We start from the raw sequence: 17824 nt of genomic DNA on the forward strand, positions 1-17824 counted from the left end.
AGGTCCGCAGGGTCCAGCGATGGTTTCTTGAGAAGCCCTTTTACGACTGCTTCCTTCCAGCTTAAAGGGACTTCTCCTTGGGCTAACGAGATGTTAATGAGGGCAGTCAGCTGGGGCACTATGGTCCGGGTGATATCTTTGACGAACCGTATGGGAACTGGGTCACTGGGGGCGCCACTCTTGGTTGATGCAAATGTTGCTGCCACTTCCTCAGCAGTGACTGGGCCGAACGACGCTAGATAGGGCGTATCGGGTTTCGCGAGGGGATTCCATAGTGAGGGAGGTAGGTCCTTAGCTTTCTCTGAGGTGTCGGGTTTAGCAGCAGGGAGGGAGGCGAGGATTTTTTTAATTTTTTCGTCAAAAAAGGTGGCTAGATTGACGCATTTTTCTTCTGCTGCTTTGGGGTCCATGGGTTTCTGCAGAGGGTCCGGGACATGGAGGAGCTCTTTAAGGATGGAGAAGGTCTCCTTAGCTGAGCAGGAGGAATTCTTTATTTTTTCCTCGTAGAAGGCACTTTTCGCGTTGTGGAGAGCTTGTTTGTACGCTTTCATAGATAATTGATAAGCGTCTTTCTCCATCACCGACTTGTTTTTCCTCCAAGTGCGTTCTGTTTTTTTGCACTCTTTCGTTAAAGCATTAAGGGAGGGTGTGTACCATGGAGCAGGGTTGATCCTTTTGACGTGTTTAAGAGTGCTGGTTAGTGGGGCAAGGCTGTCCAGGGGGTGGGAGAGCCAACCGTTAAATTCTCTGTCAGCTGTGTTAGGGTCCGCGGAGAGAGGTCCGACGGATTCCAGTAACTTCGCTTCCCATTCCTCTGGGATTAGCTTGTGCCACCGTCTACCTCGTAACCTGGTTTTCTGTTTAAGTGCTGGGGTGGTCTGGAGAAGCCAGTGCATAGGGACCAGCAGATGGTCTGTCCATGGGAGGGGGGTAGGATCTTGGGTTATGAGGTTCCTGATATTAGTAAAAATCGGGTCTAAAAGCTGGCCTTTCTCATGGGTGGCTTTTGAGTTCAGGAGGTGGAGGTCGGCTGATGTAAGGTCAGCTAGTAGGTTAGCTGCGGTATTATCCGCAGGGTCTAGGAAGTGCAGGTTAAGGTCCCCTAGGAGGAGGAAGTTGGAGGCTGTGATTGTTTTTAGTAGAATGCGATCCATCAGGGAGCAAGAAAATTCTCCTAGCGAGCCTGGCGGTCGGTACACTAGTAGTCCCGATAGTGAGATAGTTGGCGAGATCTGGAAGGTGAAGTTGCAGTTTTCACAGTCTTTGACAGTTCCACATTCGATCCTACAGTTAAGATGGTCTTTGTAGAGTATGGCTAAGCCGCCACCTCTGCCGACCGGTCTGTTCAAGCAGCAGATTTGGTAACCGGGTGGAACTGCATTGACTATGTCGAAGTCACTGTTAGGGGTCAACCATGTCTCGGTCAGAAACAGTACGTCTAGCATAGAATTTTGGGCGAGGATGTTTATTTCGTGAGCGTGTTTATCCAGGGACCTGCAGTTCAAAAGGCCGAATCGCAGCGCTTGGCCGCGTTCTGTTTCCTCTGTCGTGTTACAAAGGATGCATCCTGTAAAAGGGGTGTCTTCCTTGAGGATGAATTTACACTGGGGATGTTTGTTAGTGTTCCAGGCTCGAAGCGTATCTTGGGTGTAGAATATACGCTTTTGCGAGTTGGGCATAGTGTCTAGGCCTGAGGCCGTCTGGGCCCGGACGGGCCCAGACGGGCTTGCCTTTGGCGCGCCTTTGGCGCGCTGACGGCGCGCCCGCTGCGCGCGTCCGGTGATTGCACATCTTATTAGGGGTGGAAAAGGGGCGTGTGGGCGTGGCCTAAGGGTAGGCATGGCCTCGTTCCTCGCCGTCAATGTCGGCTGGATTGGATTGTTTGCGTGGTGTTCGCTACAGCGCTAGTTCCGCTGTGCAGGCGAATCTCAGACAAGTTCTGGTGATGCCAGGAGGGTAAGTGCAAGTTTTAAAAACACAATTCAAGTATATCGTGACACAGGTGATACAGTTTTAAAAAGTAGGTCAGCTCCCGGCTTCCGCCTCAGGAGTCTGCGAGGTTATCTGGTATGGCGCGCTTTTACTCAGCGTTTTATACACAGATGGGCGTGTGGGCGTGGCCTAAGGGTAGGCGTGGCCTCGTTCCTCGCCGTCAATGTCGGCTGGATTGGATTGTTTGCGTGGTGTTCGCTACAGCGCTAGTTCCGCTGTGCAGGCGAATCTCAGACAAAACAGTTGTTTGTTGCTTTCTCACCACAACACAAAGGCAATCCTATTTCTAAATCAGGTATAGCCAAATGGATCGTTAAGTGCATTCAGATATGTTACTTAAAGGCAAAACACACCTTAAAAGTTCCCCCTAGGGTGCATTCTACACACAAACTAGGGGCATCCATGGCTTTCCTAGGAAATATTCCTTTACATGAAATTTGTAGAGCAGCCACATGGTCAACCACACATACATTTACCAAACACTATTGTGTAGATGTACATTCCAAACAGCAAGCTGCTGTAGGACAGGCTGTTCTCAAAACTCTTTTTCAGACTGCTGCAGCTGGCAAGGGCAACCACCGCTAAGGAAGATACTGCTATACATTCTATGCACAGATATGAATTCAGCAGCCCACATGCCTCGAACGGAATATGCTACTTACCAGTATGCATCTGTTCTTGGCATGTAGGGCTGCTGACATTCATATCGCCCACCCGCCTCCCCAGTGCCTGTCGCAGCTGTAGCATTCACTCTTTGCATGGCCATCTCTTACTATACTATACTCCATCTCTGCCACAATGGCGAAAAACAATCTGGGGGATGGAGAGGATGCCCATGCGCACTGTAGTCCGAGGGAGGAGCCACCTATCTTGTGATACTTCGAAGACTCTTCCAGGACAACAATGTGCAATCATCCGGACCCAACACTATGTGGCGATCTATGCACAGATATGAATGTCAGCAGCCCTACATGCCAAGAACAGATGCATACTGGTAGCATATTCCTTTTTTCCCCAAAAAACAACAGTGAAAGTGCAAGGGGCAGGGGCTCAAACAGGTCAGCAAGTCCTACTAGGTTCACCCAGTGTCTGCAGTAAGACAGTTGTGAGAATCCTGTGCTCTGAGCTAACAGGCAAGATGTAGATGGCAGCTCAGGGAAGGGACTAGGAGAAAGCAATTATCCAAGAGCTCGGACTGAGATCTCCCTCGAATCAGAAAAGGAGAACCTTTAGAATGCAAAAAAGACATGAAGAGAAATGCAGAAAACAGAAATGGAGTGTAAATCGGAACAGGCTGGGGAAACTAAAAAAAATGTATGTATTGGTCAATGAATCTATTGGGGACCAGAAACAATGATAACACACAGGTCTATGCCTACAGAAAGGTAATCTTAACTAGCTTTGAGGACGAATCTGTGACGTTATTCCACAGCCTTTTCACTCCGCAGGGAATCACAACGCAGTCGTTACAAATTCCACATACCATTACTCCGCAAGTCGTAACAACCACTTGCGGAGAGGGGGGGGGGCGCACTGGATGTTGGAATAGTATAATTTACTATTCCAACTCCAGTCTGTGTGGACACTGGGGAAGGTGTTGGATTTTAAATCCAACAACTCCCCCCCACATGACAAGTCGTTGTTCGGACATGAGGAGTAATGGTAAGCTGAATCACAACGCGGTCCTTGTAACCACCGTGTTGTAATTCCCTGCGTTAAAAAAGCTTTGGGGAAAACGTTGTTTACCTTTGAGGACAAATGACTAACTGGACTATAATGCCCCAGAATAGTGGAGTGGAAACCAGTACTGGAGTGAAAGGTGTGTATTCTGCAAAATAGTGTTTTCTGGTAAAACTAGACGAAGGTGAGACCCCCATAGGACCCTTGCGACTGGTTTCAAGATGGTAGAATCTTGACATGTTTCTCCTAATCCAGACCCCCCTTTCTCCTGCCTCTAGCATCCCTTGCTCATACCCCTTGGCCATCCCTTGCTCGTGTTGTGCCACCCTCACTTGCTTTCACTGCCTGGCTCCATTGCCCTTCCTTGACCCTCCGTTGCTCCTTCCTTGACCCTCCGTTGCTCCTAGGACCTGACCCTCCATTGCTCCTAGGACCTGATCCTCCATTGCTCCTAGCCCCTGACCCTCCATTGCCCCTAGCCCCTGACCCTCCATTGCTCCTGGTTCTCCACCCCCGCTTGCTCCTGTCCCCCTTGCGACTCCCGTTTGCTTCTGTTCCCCCCCTGCGACTCCCGCTTGCTCCGGTCTCCCAGCGACTCCCGCTTGCTTCTGTCCACCTGCGACTCCCACTTGCTTCTGTCCCCCCGCGACTCCTGCTTGCTCCTGTCCCCCCGCGACTCCCGCTTGCTCCTGTTCCCCCACGACTCCCGCTTGCTCCTGTCCCCCCCGCGACTCCCGCTTGCTCCTGTCCCCCCGCGACTCCCGCTTGCTCCTGTCCCCCCGCGACTCCTGCTTGCTCCTGTCCCCCCGCGACTCCTGCTTGCTCCTGTCCCCCTGCGACTCCCGCTTGCTCCTGTCCCCCCATGACTACCGCTTGCTCCTGTCCCCCGCGACTCCCGCTTGCTCCTGGCCCCTGCGACTCCCGCTTGCTCCTGGCCCCTGCGACTCCCGCTTGCTCCTATCTCCTGTGACTCCCGCTTGCTCCTATCTCCTGTGACTCCCGCTTGCTCCTATCCCCCGTGACTCCCGCTTGCTCCTATCCCCCGTGACTCCCGCTTGCTCCTATCCCCCGTGACTCCCGCTTGCTCCTATCCCCCGTGACTCCCGCTTGCTCCTATCCCCCGTGACTCCTGCTTGCTCCTATCTCCCGTGACTCCCGCTTGCTCCTGTCCCCCCGCGTTTCCTGCTTGCTCGTGTCCCCCCATGTTTCCTGCTTGCTCCTGTCCCCCCGCGTTTCCTTCTTGCGCCTGTCCCCCCTCGACTCCCGCTTTCTCCTGGCCCCCGCGAGTCCCGCTTGCTCCTAACCTCCCATGACCGTTGCTTGCTCCTGGCCCCCTGTTGACCCTTGCTTGCTCCTGGCCCCCTGTTGACCCTTGCTTGTTCCAGGCCCCCCGTTGACCCTTGCTTGCTCCAGGCCCCCCGTTGACCCTTGCTTGCTCCTGGCCCCCCATTGACCCTTGCTTTCTCCTGGCCCCCCTTGACCCTTGCTTGCTCCTGGCCCCCCTTGACCCTTGCTTGCTCCTGGCCCCCCTTGACCCTTGCTTGCTCCTGGCGCCCCATGACCCTTGCTTGCTCCTGGCCCCCCGCGACCCTTGATTGCTCCTGGCCCCTGCAATCCTTGCTTGCTCCTAACCCCGCGACCCTTGCTTGCTCCTGGCCCCCCCGCGACCCATGCTTGCGCCTGGCCCCCCACGACCCTTGCTTGCTCCTGGCCCCCCGTGACCCTTGCTTGCTCCTGGCCCCCCGCGACCCTTGCTTGCTCCTGGCCCTCCGCGACCCTTGCTTGCTCCTGGCCCCCCGCGACCCTTGCTTGCTCCTGGCCCCCGCGACCCTTGCTTGCTCCTGGTCCCCCGCGACCCTTGCTTGCTCCTGGCCCCCGCCACCCTTGCTTGCTCCTGGTCCCCCCGCGACCCTTGCTTGCTCCTGGTCTCCCCGCGACCCTTGCTTGCTCCTGGTCTCCCCGCGACCCTTGCTTGCTCCTGGCCCCCCCGCGACCCTTGCTTGCTCCTGCCCCCCCACGACCCTTGCTTGCTCCTGGCCCCCCGCCACCCTTGCTTGCTCCTGGCCCCCCGCCACCCTTGCTTGCTCCTGGCCCCCCGCGACCCTTGCTTGCTCCTGGTCCCCCGCGACCCTTGCTTGCTCCTGGTCCCCCGCGACCCTTGCTTGCTCCTGGTCCCCCGCGACCCTTGCTTGCTCCTGGCCCCCGCCACCCTTGCTTGCTCCTGGCCCCCCGCCACCCTTGCTTGCTCCTGGCCCCCGCCACCCTTGCTTGGTCCTGGCCCCCCACGACCCTTGCTTGCTCCTGGCCCCCACGACCCTTGCTTGCTCCTGGCCCCCCGCCACCCTTGCTTGCTCCTGGCCCCCCGCCACCCTTGCTTGCTCCTGGCCCCCGCGACCCTTGCTTGCTCCTGGTCCCCCCGCGACCCTTGCTTGCTCCTGCTCCCCGCCACCCTTGCTTGCTCCTGTCCCCCCGCCACCCTTGCTTGCTCCTGGCCCCCGCCACCCTTGCTTGCTCCTGGCCCCCCGCCACCCTTGCTTGCTCCTGGTCCCCCCGTGACCCTTGCTTGCTCCTGGTCCCCCCGTGACCCTTGCTTGCTCCTGGCCCCCCCCTGCGACCCTTGCTTGCTCCTGGTCCCCCCGTGACCCTTGCTTGCTCCTGGTCCCCCCGTGACCCTTGCTTGCTCCTGGTCCCCCCGCGACCCTTGCTTGCTCCTGGTCCCCCCGCGACCCTTGCTTGCTTCTGGTCCCCCTGCGACCCTTGCTTGCTCCTGGCCCCCCCCCGCGACCCTTCCTTGCTCCCTCAACTTTGAGATCCTATGTCCTTGTGTTTTTTTAAGGCAGAGGTGCAAGCAGCATTTTGCTGCCTGGTCCTCCCAAAACATAAAATAACAAAAAATAGAAGAGAAAAAAAGACGGAGGTGAGGGTCAAGGGAGAAGCAAGTGGGGGGGAGCAACTGGAAGTGAGCAGGGGAGGAAAATGGCAGGACACAAGTAAGAGCAACTTAGTGGCAGGGTGACGCAAACAAGAGAGCTTACAAGATGAGGGATGCAGCAACCAGGAGCACAGGGAGGATGTTTGAGGGGGTGTAGAAGCACACTAGGAAGGGGATCTGGAAACCCGATGCGCTCTTATGAAGTCCTTAAACAAAAAGAAAGACATAATTACCTAAAGGTGAGCAGTGGAAGGTTACAAGTCAGTCAAAGAAGGGGAAAGAAACAATGCTCTAGGGCAGGAACAAGCACACAATGGAAGATGTATAAGGAAAGCTCTTAAATAGGAAGCAAGATAATGAGTGATTAAGCCATGCAATGGTAAGCAATGGGTGGCCTGTAGGTCCACAGTAGGTATTTTCCAGCCAGACAGCTTGCTCTATCCGGTAAACTAGACCTAAAAATAGTTCCTAGAGTGTGCCCTAGAAGAATACAACTCATCCAGTCAGAACACTGAGACAAATGCTTCTCGGTGGGGCAAATAGAAGATGAGGAAGGAAAGCTTTTGAATCAAGAGCGGACAATTGAGATAGAGTAGAACTATCAATCATTAGCAAAGAGCTCACAAAGAGGCCCCTTTTAAGTATGTTTTATGTTTTAAAACTGTAGATTTGCCTACAGACAGGAAAAGTTGGACAGCCAGACTTTGAGCCAAAGCATGACTTCACTAATTATTTCAGCCGGCACTCTCCTAATTGTGATCCCCTGCTTCAACAGATCTCTCAGTTCCACATTTTTTGTCCCTCCCTTCTGCTATTTCTTTTCTCCTATAATTTCCTGCTTTGTTCTAACTTTTGTCACCCAATTCTGTTCATTAGTCTGTGAGTAAACAAGCTAGAATCTCTTCCTTGATTAAATGTCTTACTGCTTTTTTTTCTTGCTCTCAGATAAAGTCTGCAGAGATTACGAGTTTGCGGAGGTGCTGAAGCGCAGCATCTGCCTGGAGCAGAACACGCAAGCATGGTGTGAAAACTGTGAGAAGTATCAGCCCACGGTCAGTCAGGGTATCAGCAACATCAGACAAAGGAGGGCTGGTGGTACTGGACATTGTGTGGGGGTAGGAGCTTAGGCATAGTGTTGTCACCTTAGGCAAGCCTGCTATGCTGTATGTCCTTGGAGCTCCGAACCGCCGCTGCTGTGTCCCTTTCAACATAGCATGGCCTCCGCTGCAACACGCTGGTAGACATCTTGTACTGCACAGTTACTAGCTCATTGTGAGTGTATCTGCTTCAGACATCCGTTTCTAACTTTTTGGACACCGACTTCAATCCTTTTTTTGTGACTCGAACTTTCTTTCTCATGGGATTGACAAAAATGTTAATATTGTTTTTAGGTGATATCATTTGTTACTTAAAGTTCCAGAAAATAATTCAGTTTGTTACAACCTACACAGAGAACCAGAATCATGGCCCTTATTACATGCTTTAGATTGATTTTTGCATCGGGCTTTAAGGGAAACTCAAGTAAAAAACATGTTCTATTAGTGCCTTACTAGTTGAAGTCTTATCTTACAAGGATGAGAACTTTATATGAAACAAACCTTACCCACCTTTAACACTGAATTAATAGCAAGTTTTTCTCATCAGAATTTTTTTTTTCGTGTGCTGCCTCGCCCTTCAAGTGGTTCAGAAGGGTTCTCGGGTTGACTGTTGTACCATGTTCAGTACTTCAAGAAGATGGAAGTTCTTTTTGCCAGCAGGCTAACACTCTTTCAAATTTGTTGAGCAACAAGTTAAACTCAAGGTGACGGCCACTACCGTGAATGAAAGTCTTGATGGGAGTTATTTTTATTTATTTTTTCAAAATATTAACACACAATCCGTGAGTACCTGCAAATCTGAATACAACTTTCATAAACACTTAGGGCCCCATTAGGATGGCGGGTGGATTGCCCCCGCCGGGCTGGCGGTAGCCCCCCATCCTCACTAAAATGACCCCCCGCCACATTAGGATGGCTGGGGGGGTCCACGGTGGACGGAAAGGCCGTCCGCCGCTTTTCCGCTGGTCGCCTTTGCGACCGGCGGAAAAAGTGCGTACATATGGTGACGGTGTCTGCGAGACACCACCAACCATATTACAATGCTTGCGGTCCAATGCCTTTCCACGGTGGCATTGCCGCTGTGGAAAGGCATACGGTCTTTGCTTTGGGGGCCCGTTGCGGCCCCCCAGGGTGAAGGGGGGGTGGGGGGCTGCACATGGGTGGTACCTATGGTACCCCCTGCATTTGCCTGCACAATGCAGCATGCAAAGCCTGGTGCCGGCCGCTTTGTGAATGCAAATGCAAAATAGGCATTTTTAACAATTCTACAGGTGCTGTTTAAAGCACCGCCCGCCGCAATGTTAAAAATGCATGATGCGCCCGCCAGTGTCGCGGGCGCATCATAATGTTTACGGCGAGACCCCCGCACATATCGCAGGCGGTCCCGTTTCCCGCAAGGATATGCCCGCCATCCTAATGTAGCCCTAAGATGTGTCAAGGTAACCATGTGGCAGCCTTAAATGCATGATGTAGCACAGTTGTGCTGAGCGCTGTAAGACTCATTTGGACTCACCAGAGGTTACTCTCCAGATGCCTGCATAAATCCTTGGCCAGGGTGTGCGGAGTGGTTCTTTGTCACCCACTAGATTCGAGAAGCATCTCTGAACCTCCTACAAGAATAGGGTTAATAACTATTCAGGACTATGCAGAATGAAAGGGAACGAGAAAGGACCATTCCTCCCTGAAAAAGTATCCAGTTAAAGCTTCTTTACTTATGGTCTGGTGAAGATCGCATCTGAGATGCAGCTAGATTTTTGGCCTCAGACAATATAATAATCAGTTTGCAAGGCATCGAATTTCAGGGCCAGTATTGAGTTGACTCAATCTAACACTTCTAGATGTGAAACAAAGTAGAAATCCTTTCTTGAGGCGAGTTTTGAAGTTCTGAAGAATCCCAAAAAATGCACAAATGGACTTTTTTAGCTCATTTTATCTTGTTTTAGTTATTTACCCCAGAAAGGAACATGACAAAAATCCATAATAAAAACATAACCAGAACTGGCACTGTAGATCAGGCAAAACCTAAAATTACTTGAAGGCAGCCTGAGATTTCTGAAAAGCCAAATAAAGGGTCAAATGCTGTAGAGTCACTATGAACGTTACAAGACAGTTCGACAGAGGTTACCAGACCCCTTTCATGCATAATACCTCAACCAAACAAAGAGGTATAGTGTCCCTCCATCTTTGGGTTAGCCCTGTAATTTAGTGAACCTTTTTTTCCCTGTTAGAAGGAAGGGCACAGCGTCTCGTTCTGCATGTACCTTTAGGTGTGGCTGACTTAGGTCTGATGTTGGGTGTTTACTAGGGCCTCTTCAGATGATGTGAACAGAGGCTTGGCTGCCGTCATGGGCCCTGCTGCCTCATAGACAGTAATGGTCTACTCAGAATCACTGCTAACAATGTCTTGGGTCTCACCAGAAGGTGTTGCACTTCTTGTCCTTGTGATACAATGTGAATTTGATACAATGTGAATTTGAAATTTAGGTTACAATTTGTGGGGAGAGATTCTTGGACAAAGATGAGAGGGTTTCGTCTTTTATATTGACTTGCATGTTCTTAAATCTCTCCTCCAGGTTCAAACCCGAAATATACGCTGCCTTCCAGACATCTTAGTAATCAACTGTGAGGTCAACAGTGCTAAGGAAGCAGAATTTTGGAAAACACAGGCTGAGGTAAGTCCTATCTTTTGCAAGTTCCTTATACCTTATTTTCCCCTCATCGTGGATGGGTGTAGAGGGCTGGATCATGCTGGCTCTGTTTTTTTTTTTTTACTGTTCGTTGCATACATGCTTCAAAACTTGGTTACAACTGGTGACCAATAACTCTTAGTTGTGCTCTGCAACTTCCCCCTCTTGATCCAGTAAATATTTCTCAGCTGTGCTTCGTATTTGTATTGTAACTTCTTATTTATACTCCCTGTATGTTCTATCCCTAACCTCTGCTCAGATATTAGTAACATAGGGCGGCTGGATTGATTTAAGAGAAGTCACTACCTACCCTGTAAGACTTAGGTGAACCTTCAATTCATCCCACACAGTATTCAAATTTACTAGCAGGTTGTAAGTTCTGGTCATTATCAGGAAAAGCAAAGTTTGATCTGGTGATTTTTAGGCAAAAGGCTGTTAAACTCTGAATATCTCAGACCGAGGAATCCAGAGCACAGTGTTCTGGAATCGTCAGACCTAGTAGCTTCTTGCCCAGTATACTCGAGTCACATGCTTGTAATCATCAGGAACGAGGTCAGTGCGCATCAAGCTGTGTGGTATTGTTTATATGGCTAGTCTTACTCTGTATAGCACCCACAAGGTAGGCATTCTTTTTGGATTGTGAGAATTCCTTGTTTTCCTTATATTTTTGTGGTGTTATGCCCCTTTTCTGTTCAGATTACTTTCAAGAAGGAGGCCAAGAAAGTAGAGCTGGAGGCCCTCAAAGTCCTGGAGAAACCTGCAATACTGTGGTGAGAGACTGCTTTTAATTAAGAGCCTGATGGTTGAGCAAGGCAGACTTTCACTCAAAGCAACATCCTGTTGCAATGCAATAAAGCTGCACTCTACTTTCTGACAGGTTCAAGACCTATACATTTTTAATTTGACTTACTTTGTGCCATAACTGAGTTAATTGTTTTCTAAGTGCTCTGCATTCCGTTCAGAATGAAGGCTTCATTTTGCATTGTGACTTTTCCTTTCTTCAAGTTTCCATTCTGTGGGTAGAAAATTGATGTGACCTTTCAGTAAATCCATATTAGGAAGCCTGTACTCGCTGGTGCCTGCCATGTCAGAAGCGAGGGACCTCAGTCAGGGGGAATGTAAATTATACACCTTGCTGCCCGCGTGCAGTTTGGTATTAACTGCTTCTAAGAAGCAATCACCCCTACCTCCAACGCCACACAGACGCGCATGCTCACTGCCACCGCTGGTTCCATGTCTCTGTACTTTAACTTGTACGGTAATGTGGGCTTCCGAGGGGGTGAGCCAAACTCTACATTAATTGTGGAGTGATAATAAATGCTTAGTCCTACTCTGGACCTATGGGGGGAAATATACAGTGCCATTGACATTTGCACTCTGAATTAATAACCGTCGGTGTCGTTTTTACCTTATAATACGTGGCTTCTCTTCTCCGCTGTCATGTTAATGCATAATATCCCCTATGTACTCTTTTCCATCAGGGACGAGAATGGTGCTCCTGAGGACCCTGGACCTGTGTACCCGTCAGTAGAAGAGCTCAAGAATGTCTGGCTGCCATATTCTCTGAAAATGAAACTGACCAAGGCAAAGGAACTGGAGGTCGTGAATTGGAATGAAAATGATGAGGTAAAGTGAAATGATTGAGTTAAATGTCAGCCATATTATGTGCACTTCTACAGACCTGCTTTTTAGAAACTCTCGGACGATCATTATTGATGCTGTATTGTGAAAGTAACTTTCTTGAATAAAGTGGTGTAGCAATCTCCACCCACTCAATCCCTCACCCCTCCACATACAAGCCTTGAGACATTGCCCATTACTTGTTGTGCAGGCATGTCAAACAAAGTGAAGGGTTCGCTCTTCCACAGTCTTTGAAAAGTATTCCATTATTTTATACAGTCCACTGCTCAGGGACACTCACACTGTCTGTAGGCAATGTGCATTGAAGTGGGTGTGTACCTTCCTTAGCCCCTCTCTGAATAGGAAGCAGAAGTTGGACAGTAGTTGTTTTGAGGTGCTTGTTCTATGTCAATGTGTCATGACTGTTTCTGGGGCATGGAATAAATTACATAATTCCCCAATTTCTGCCAGAAAGTAAACTATGTGGCACTTCCCCGAAAAGGGGTGTGGGGCTCGGTGTCCTGTTGCATATTCAAAGCGTGAAATGGTGCAGGGTCTTCCATTTCTTCACCTGGATGTCCATATTTATATGGAGCTGATGCAAAATCATCTTTCCTATGTAGCATTTAGCACCATTCTAAGTGAGGCTTACAAAGTTTGTCATTATGAAGTTTCTTGTTTCTGATAGATACATCTGCCGTGTGGATTCCTCACCTTGTGAATATCCCCCTTGCGTCAGCAACATTCGGAAATTCTTTTCGTAGCCTCGCGCCGACGTGGATAGGACGTCACAGAGACACGGCTCCGCTCGCGACTCCGCTGACGTCACCGACGCCTATAATAGGCCCACGCCGGCGTGATGACATCAGTTCCCTTTTTTCCGCGTCGTCGACGCTAAAGGTTATCGGGAATCTCTGTAGCCAACTGGTACTTTGTTGCCATTTTGTTGCAAATTTCTGCTTCTCTGTATCCTGTCTCTTCGAAGATGTCATCCAAGAAGACCGGCTTCAAGCCCTGCAGGCAGTGCGGTAAAATGATGTCTATTACCGACCCCCATGATGACTGCATCTGGTGTTTGAGTTCCGACCATGATGTGGAGGATTGTTCTTCATGTCGGAAGATGAACCCGAAGGCCCTGAGGGAGAGAGAAGCCAAGCTCCTGGTTGCGAAGGTGAAAGCTGGGAAGGAGAAGTTGTCGAGGTCTCGTTCTCGAAGGGCGAGGTCGAAGTCCAGGGCGAGGTCGAGATCTGGTTCTCAAGAGAGGTCGTCTTCGAAGTCGGCATCGGATCATGTTTCGAAGTCGAAGAAGAAACATAAGAAGAGGAGACATGAGTCCCGACGTCGGTCCGGTAAGGAGTCGGGCTCGAGGTCGAGGTCACCGAAGAAGGTACGTTCGAAGGTGGTTACTCTCGAAGTCTCTGAGCCTGAAGGTGAGGCCTCACCTTCGGAGTTGCATGGGTGGTCTCCCACTCCGGCTCCGGTTCCTTCTCCGTCTCCGAATCCGTCTCCAGCGCCGTCCCCGGCCCGTGAAGAGGAAGAGGCTCGGGAGGATGTGGATTCTGCGCCTGTTGAAGAGCCGAATCCGATCCCTACTCGGGACCGGCCTGATGGTTTTCAACCGCCCTTTCCTGCTCCAGGCCAGGACCCTTCAGCGTTTCTTAACGCTATGTATGGCGTCTTCTCAAGGGCGTGGTACCCCTCTGGTGCACCTTCGGGTCCCATGAGTCCTTTGGCTTTCAGCCTGGGAGTTCCTCACTCCTATACTCCTGCTCCATTCATGCCTTACATGCCGGCTCTGACGCCGCATTGGCAATTTCCGGCTCCGCCGAAGTCGTCGACGCCGATTCCGGCGTCACCCGCTCCAGATCGTCCTCGAGGGCATTCCTCTGTGCCATCGGATTCGATTCCGGCGCCGGCCCCGAATCCGACGGAGCCGCAGGTGGATCCGGCTGCGAGGCGTAAGACGGAGAGGTCCAGAAGGGTAGCTCAACGCCTTTTGGAAGAGCAGAGTTACCTGGATTCACATTCTGATGTTGAGGAAGGTGAATTGGAGGAGAGCTGTTTTGAGGAGTTGGCAGATTCAGGAAGTCTTGATTTCTCTCCAGAGTGGGAGTTCCCCTCAGGCTCTGGTGCTCCTTCTAAGGCTATCCAACCTTACCATCTAGTTATGAGGAAGGCTGCTCAACTTCTTCAATTGACTTTGCCTACAGTGGAGTTTAAGTCCAGTATCCTCACTGAGGTCTTGCATTCTCCGAATTCTGTGGTTGAGCCTTTGCTTCCATTTAATGATGCCTTGACGGATCCTATTATGGAGGTGTGGAAGAAACCATTGTCGGCTCCTGCTGTTTCTAAGAGTGTTGCGAGGAGGTACAGGGCTGCTCCTGAAGACCCGGCTTTTCTGTCTTCTCATCCTTCGCCAGAGAGCCTGGTCATTCAGGCTGCCTGTTCTAAAAAGAGTCTTAGTGCCTTTCCTCAGGTTCCATGTGAAAAGGAGGCAAAGAAACAGGACCAGGTTGCGAAAAAGACCTTTTCTTCGGCGAGCATGGCGTTGAAGTCAACTAATGCCACTTGTTTAATGGGAAGGTATGTGCATGCCCTGATGGATTCTTAACGTGTCCTGGTTCCAAAGATTCCTGATGCCAACCGGAAGGATTTTGAGGAAGTGATTTCTGATACTCAGGCGGCGGCTCGCCAGGTTATTCAAAGTGGTCTGGACACTGCCGACTCTGTGGCTCGTATCATGGGCACTGCTGTCACCACTAGGAGGTCAGCCTGGTTGAAGTCATCGGACTTTTCGGCTGATGTTCAGGCGACTTTGCTGGATCTTCCTTTTGATGGTTCTGGTCTCTTTGGGAAGAAGACGGATGCGGCTCTTGAGAGATTCAAGAATTGCAGAGCGACAGCTAAGTCTTTAGGTCTCCAGACCAGAGGCACTTCTTCCAACAGGAGGTTCAGGGGCTTTGGTCGCTCCTTTCGGAATTTCCGGCAAGGCCAACAGCAGCAGCAGCAGCAACAGCAGCAGCAGCAAAATTCTATGTACAGATCGTACAGGGGAAAGCAAAGAGCGCGTCCTTGTGGACGTCAGCCCTCTTCCTCCTCCACCTCTTCCAACCCCCCTGCCACAGAAAAGCAGCCCTAGATCCGTGTGGAAAATCAGTAGTCCCTACCTCATCGGAAGGGCGGAACGGACAGGGGTCTCCCACCCCCACGCTGGAACGAACAGCATCCCTTGGTCATCGGACTTCCTCTGTTCACCCACAGGATCCACTAACCCACGAAGACCCGGAAACAGACAAGCCGGATACCGGAAGTGAATTCCCGGCAGGTGACCCGGAACCCGACCCATCCGGAAGCGGAAACGCGGCGACTACACTCCGCCAGGAACATAGAAAAGTCGGGAGAACAGACAAGACCTGGTTCATCCCAGCGGACTCGTGGCAGGAGACAGCGAACGGCGCGGAACCCCCGACGGAGAGCGGAAGGCAGGAGGAGATCGGAGAGAAGGCGGAAAGCGGAGAGGAGAGCGAGGAAGAGGACCTGTGGCGACCTCCGGAGGTGGCTGGAGAGCGGCCGCAACTCGGATGAGAGTTGCGGCGGGGCACGTGAGTACACTCTATCCTTTCTCCGTGTCCCTTTGTAAATATAATGTAAATACCTGTAAAGCCTTGTATATAGAGCCTCACGAGCACCCTGCACTAGCCTTCTTAGATAAAAGAAACATCACGAGCACTTTGTATATAACCTCGCACTGATCCCGGACACCTTCAGTCACTCTACCCTTCCCGCTTGCTCATTTGGCCTTATCCCCACCTACCCTTCCCACCTTCCCCACGTTCATTACCTGGCCCACTCACTCCCGGTGAAGGTGGAAGTACTCGGTAGTCCTCACTGAACTGGACTAACCCCTTTGTACTCTCTCTCTTACATATCTCCGAGGAGACCCATCACCCGACCGTAACCTGATGACAACAGCCCGCAGAGGATCCCGACCAAGACATCAACCCTACATCAGAACCCACCCGTCTCGACGCTTCCCTCCGGACTTTCTTTCCTATATCTCTGTGGAACAATACTGTGTGTGCCTTACCACCGAATAAATCCGTAAACATAGCTCACTACATTCGGCCTCCCAGCCTGTTATTCCGGTCCGCCCAGCCCACAACTCCACAATCCGCTATTCTGGATCATGTGGGTCCGGTTGGGGGTCGGCTTACCCATTTTCTACAGGATTGGGAATCGGTTACATCAGATCTTTGGGTTCTCAATCTTGTAGAAAATGGGTATGCCCTTCCCTTTCGGGAATTCCCTCTGGTTTACCCTCCTTGTCAAGGTTTTTGCACCGAGGAACATCTGTCTCTTCTGCAGGAGGAGGTTCTAACTCTTTTACGAAAGGGTGCGATAGAGGTGGTCCCAGAGCAGGAAAGGGGTCAGGGATGCTACTCCCGGTATTTCCTGATCCCCAAAAAGGATGGCAGACTTCGTCCAATCCTGGATCTCAGGATCTTGAATCTCTATCTGAAGCAGGAGAAATTCAAGATGCTCACCCTTGTTCAGGTTCTTCAAGCGCTGATGGAAGGAGACTGGATGGTGTCGCTCGACTTGCAGGATGCGTATTTCCACATCCCTATCCTGAAGTCGCACAGGAAGTATCTCCGTTTTACGGTGGGATCGCAACACTACCAGTTTGCGGTCCTTCCGTTTGGTCTTACTACTGCGCCTCGAGTCTTCACCAAGGTGATGGCGGTGGTGGCAGCTCATCTCAGGAGGTTGGGGATACCTGTGTTCCCTTATTTGGACGACTGGCTGATCAAAGCGGAGTCGTCAGAGAAGGTGCTCCATCATCTGCAAGTGACAACTCAGTTGTTGTTCAGGTTGGGTTTTTCGATAAATGTACCCAAGTCTCACCTGGTGCCCTCCCAGCGCAACCTGTTCATAAGTGCCGTACTGGACACTACTGTTTGTCGTGCATTCCCTCCTCCTCAAAGGATTCGCGACATTCAGGAAATTATTCCTTTATTTTACAATGGAGCGGTCGTTCCAGTCCTGAAGGTCCTTTGCCTGCTCGGTCTGATGGCTTCTTGCATTCTGTTGGTCAACCATGCACGCTGGCACATGAGGGCTCTCCAGTGGTGTCTCCGCATGCAGTGGTATCAGCACAACGGAGATCTCGGGGAGTCAGTGAAGATCTCCAGGGAAACTGCAGCGGATCTGTCTTGGTGGAGTGTGGAAGGCAACCTGTCACAAGGGAAGCCTTTCCAACTACCTCCATCGGTGGCCACTGTGATAGCGGATGCATCCACTCTAGGGTGGGGTGCTCATCTGGGGGATCTGGAGGTCAAGGGTCTTTGGTCTCCAGAGGAAAGGTTGCTTCACATCAACCTTCTAGAGTTGCGGGCGATACGTTTGGCGCTCAAGGCCTTCCTCCCTTCCCTTCGCGGTCGGTCGATCCAAGTCCTGACGGACAACACGACCGCGATGTGGTACATCAACAAGCAGGGAGGTGTGGGGTTGCAGTGTCTCTGCAGAGAGGCTCTGCGTCTCTGGTCCTGGGCTCAGGACCACCAGATTTGTCTGATGGCAAATCATCTGGCCGGGGTTCTGAACGTTCGTGCAGACAGTCTCAGTCGGCAATTCTCTGCCGACCACGAGTGGAGGCTTCACCCGGAGGTGGTTCGTCACGTCTTTCGGACTTGGGGGACTCCTCGGGTGGACCTGTTTGCCACTCGCGAGAATGCTCACTGCCCGTCATTCTGCAGCCTCCAGTATCCGATGCAAGGAGCCTTGGGGGACGCGTTTCAGTTGAGTTGGGGAAATCA

The 17824-nt window shown here is 51.3% G+C and overlaps 1 protein-coding gene across 1 annotated transcript in view; it reads left to right on the top strand.

Annotated features, from left to right (window-relative positions):
* LOC147748826 (PAN2-PAN3 deadenylation complex catalytic subunit PAN2-like) overlaps nucleotides 1-17824 on the top strand; it is a 771836-nt gene that overhangs the window by 293104 nt on the left and 460908 nt on the right. The window contains exons 8-11 of the mRNA XM_086928597.1: nucleotides 7550-7656; nucleotides 10275-10373; nucleotides 11085-11158; nucleotides 11870-12014. Coding sequence (XP_086784723.1) covers nucleotides 7550-7656; nucleotides 10275-10373; nucleotides 11085-11158; nucleotides 11870-12014 — 425 coding nt within the window. The remainder of the gene's footprint in view (nucleotides 1-7549; nucleotides 7657-10274; nucleotides 10374-11084; nucleotides 11159-11869; nucleotides 12015-17824) is intronic.

Source organism: Lissotriton vulgaris, chromosome 1_1 (genome assembly GCF_964263255.1).
Source record: "Lissotriton vulgaris chromosome 1_1, aLisVul1.2, whole genome shotgun sequence".
In the NCBI taxonomy this organism is placed as follows: Eukaryota; Metazoa; Chordata; class Amphibia; order Caudata; family Salamandridae; genus Lissotriton; species Lissotriton vulgaris.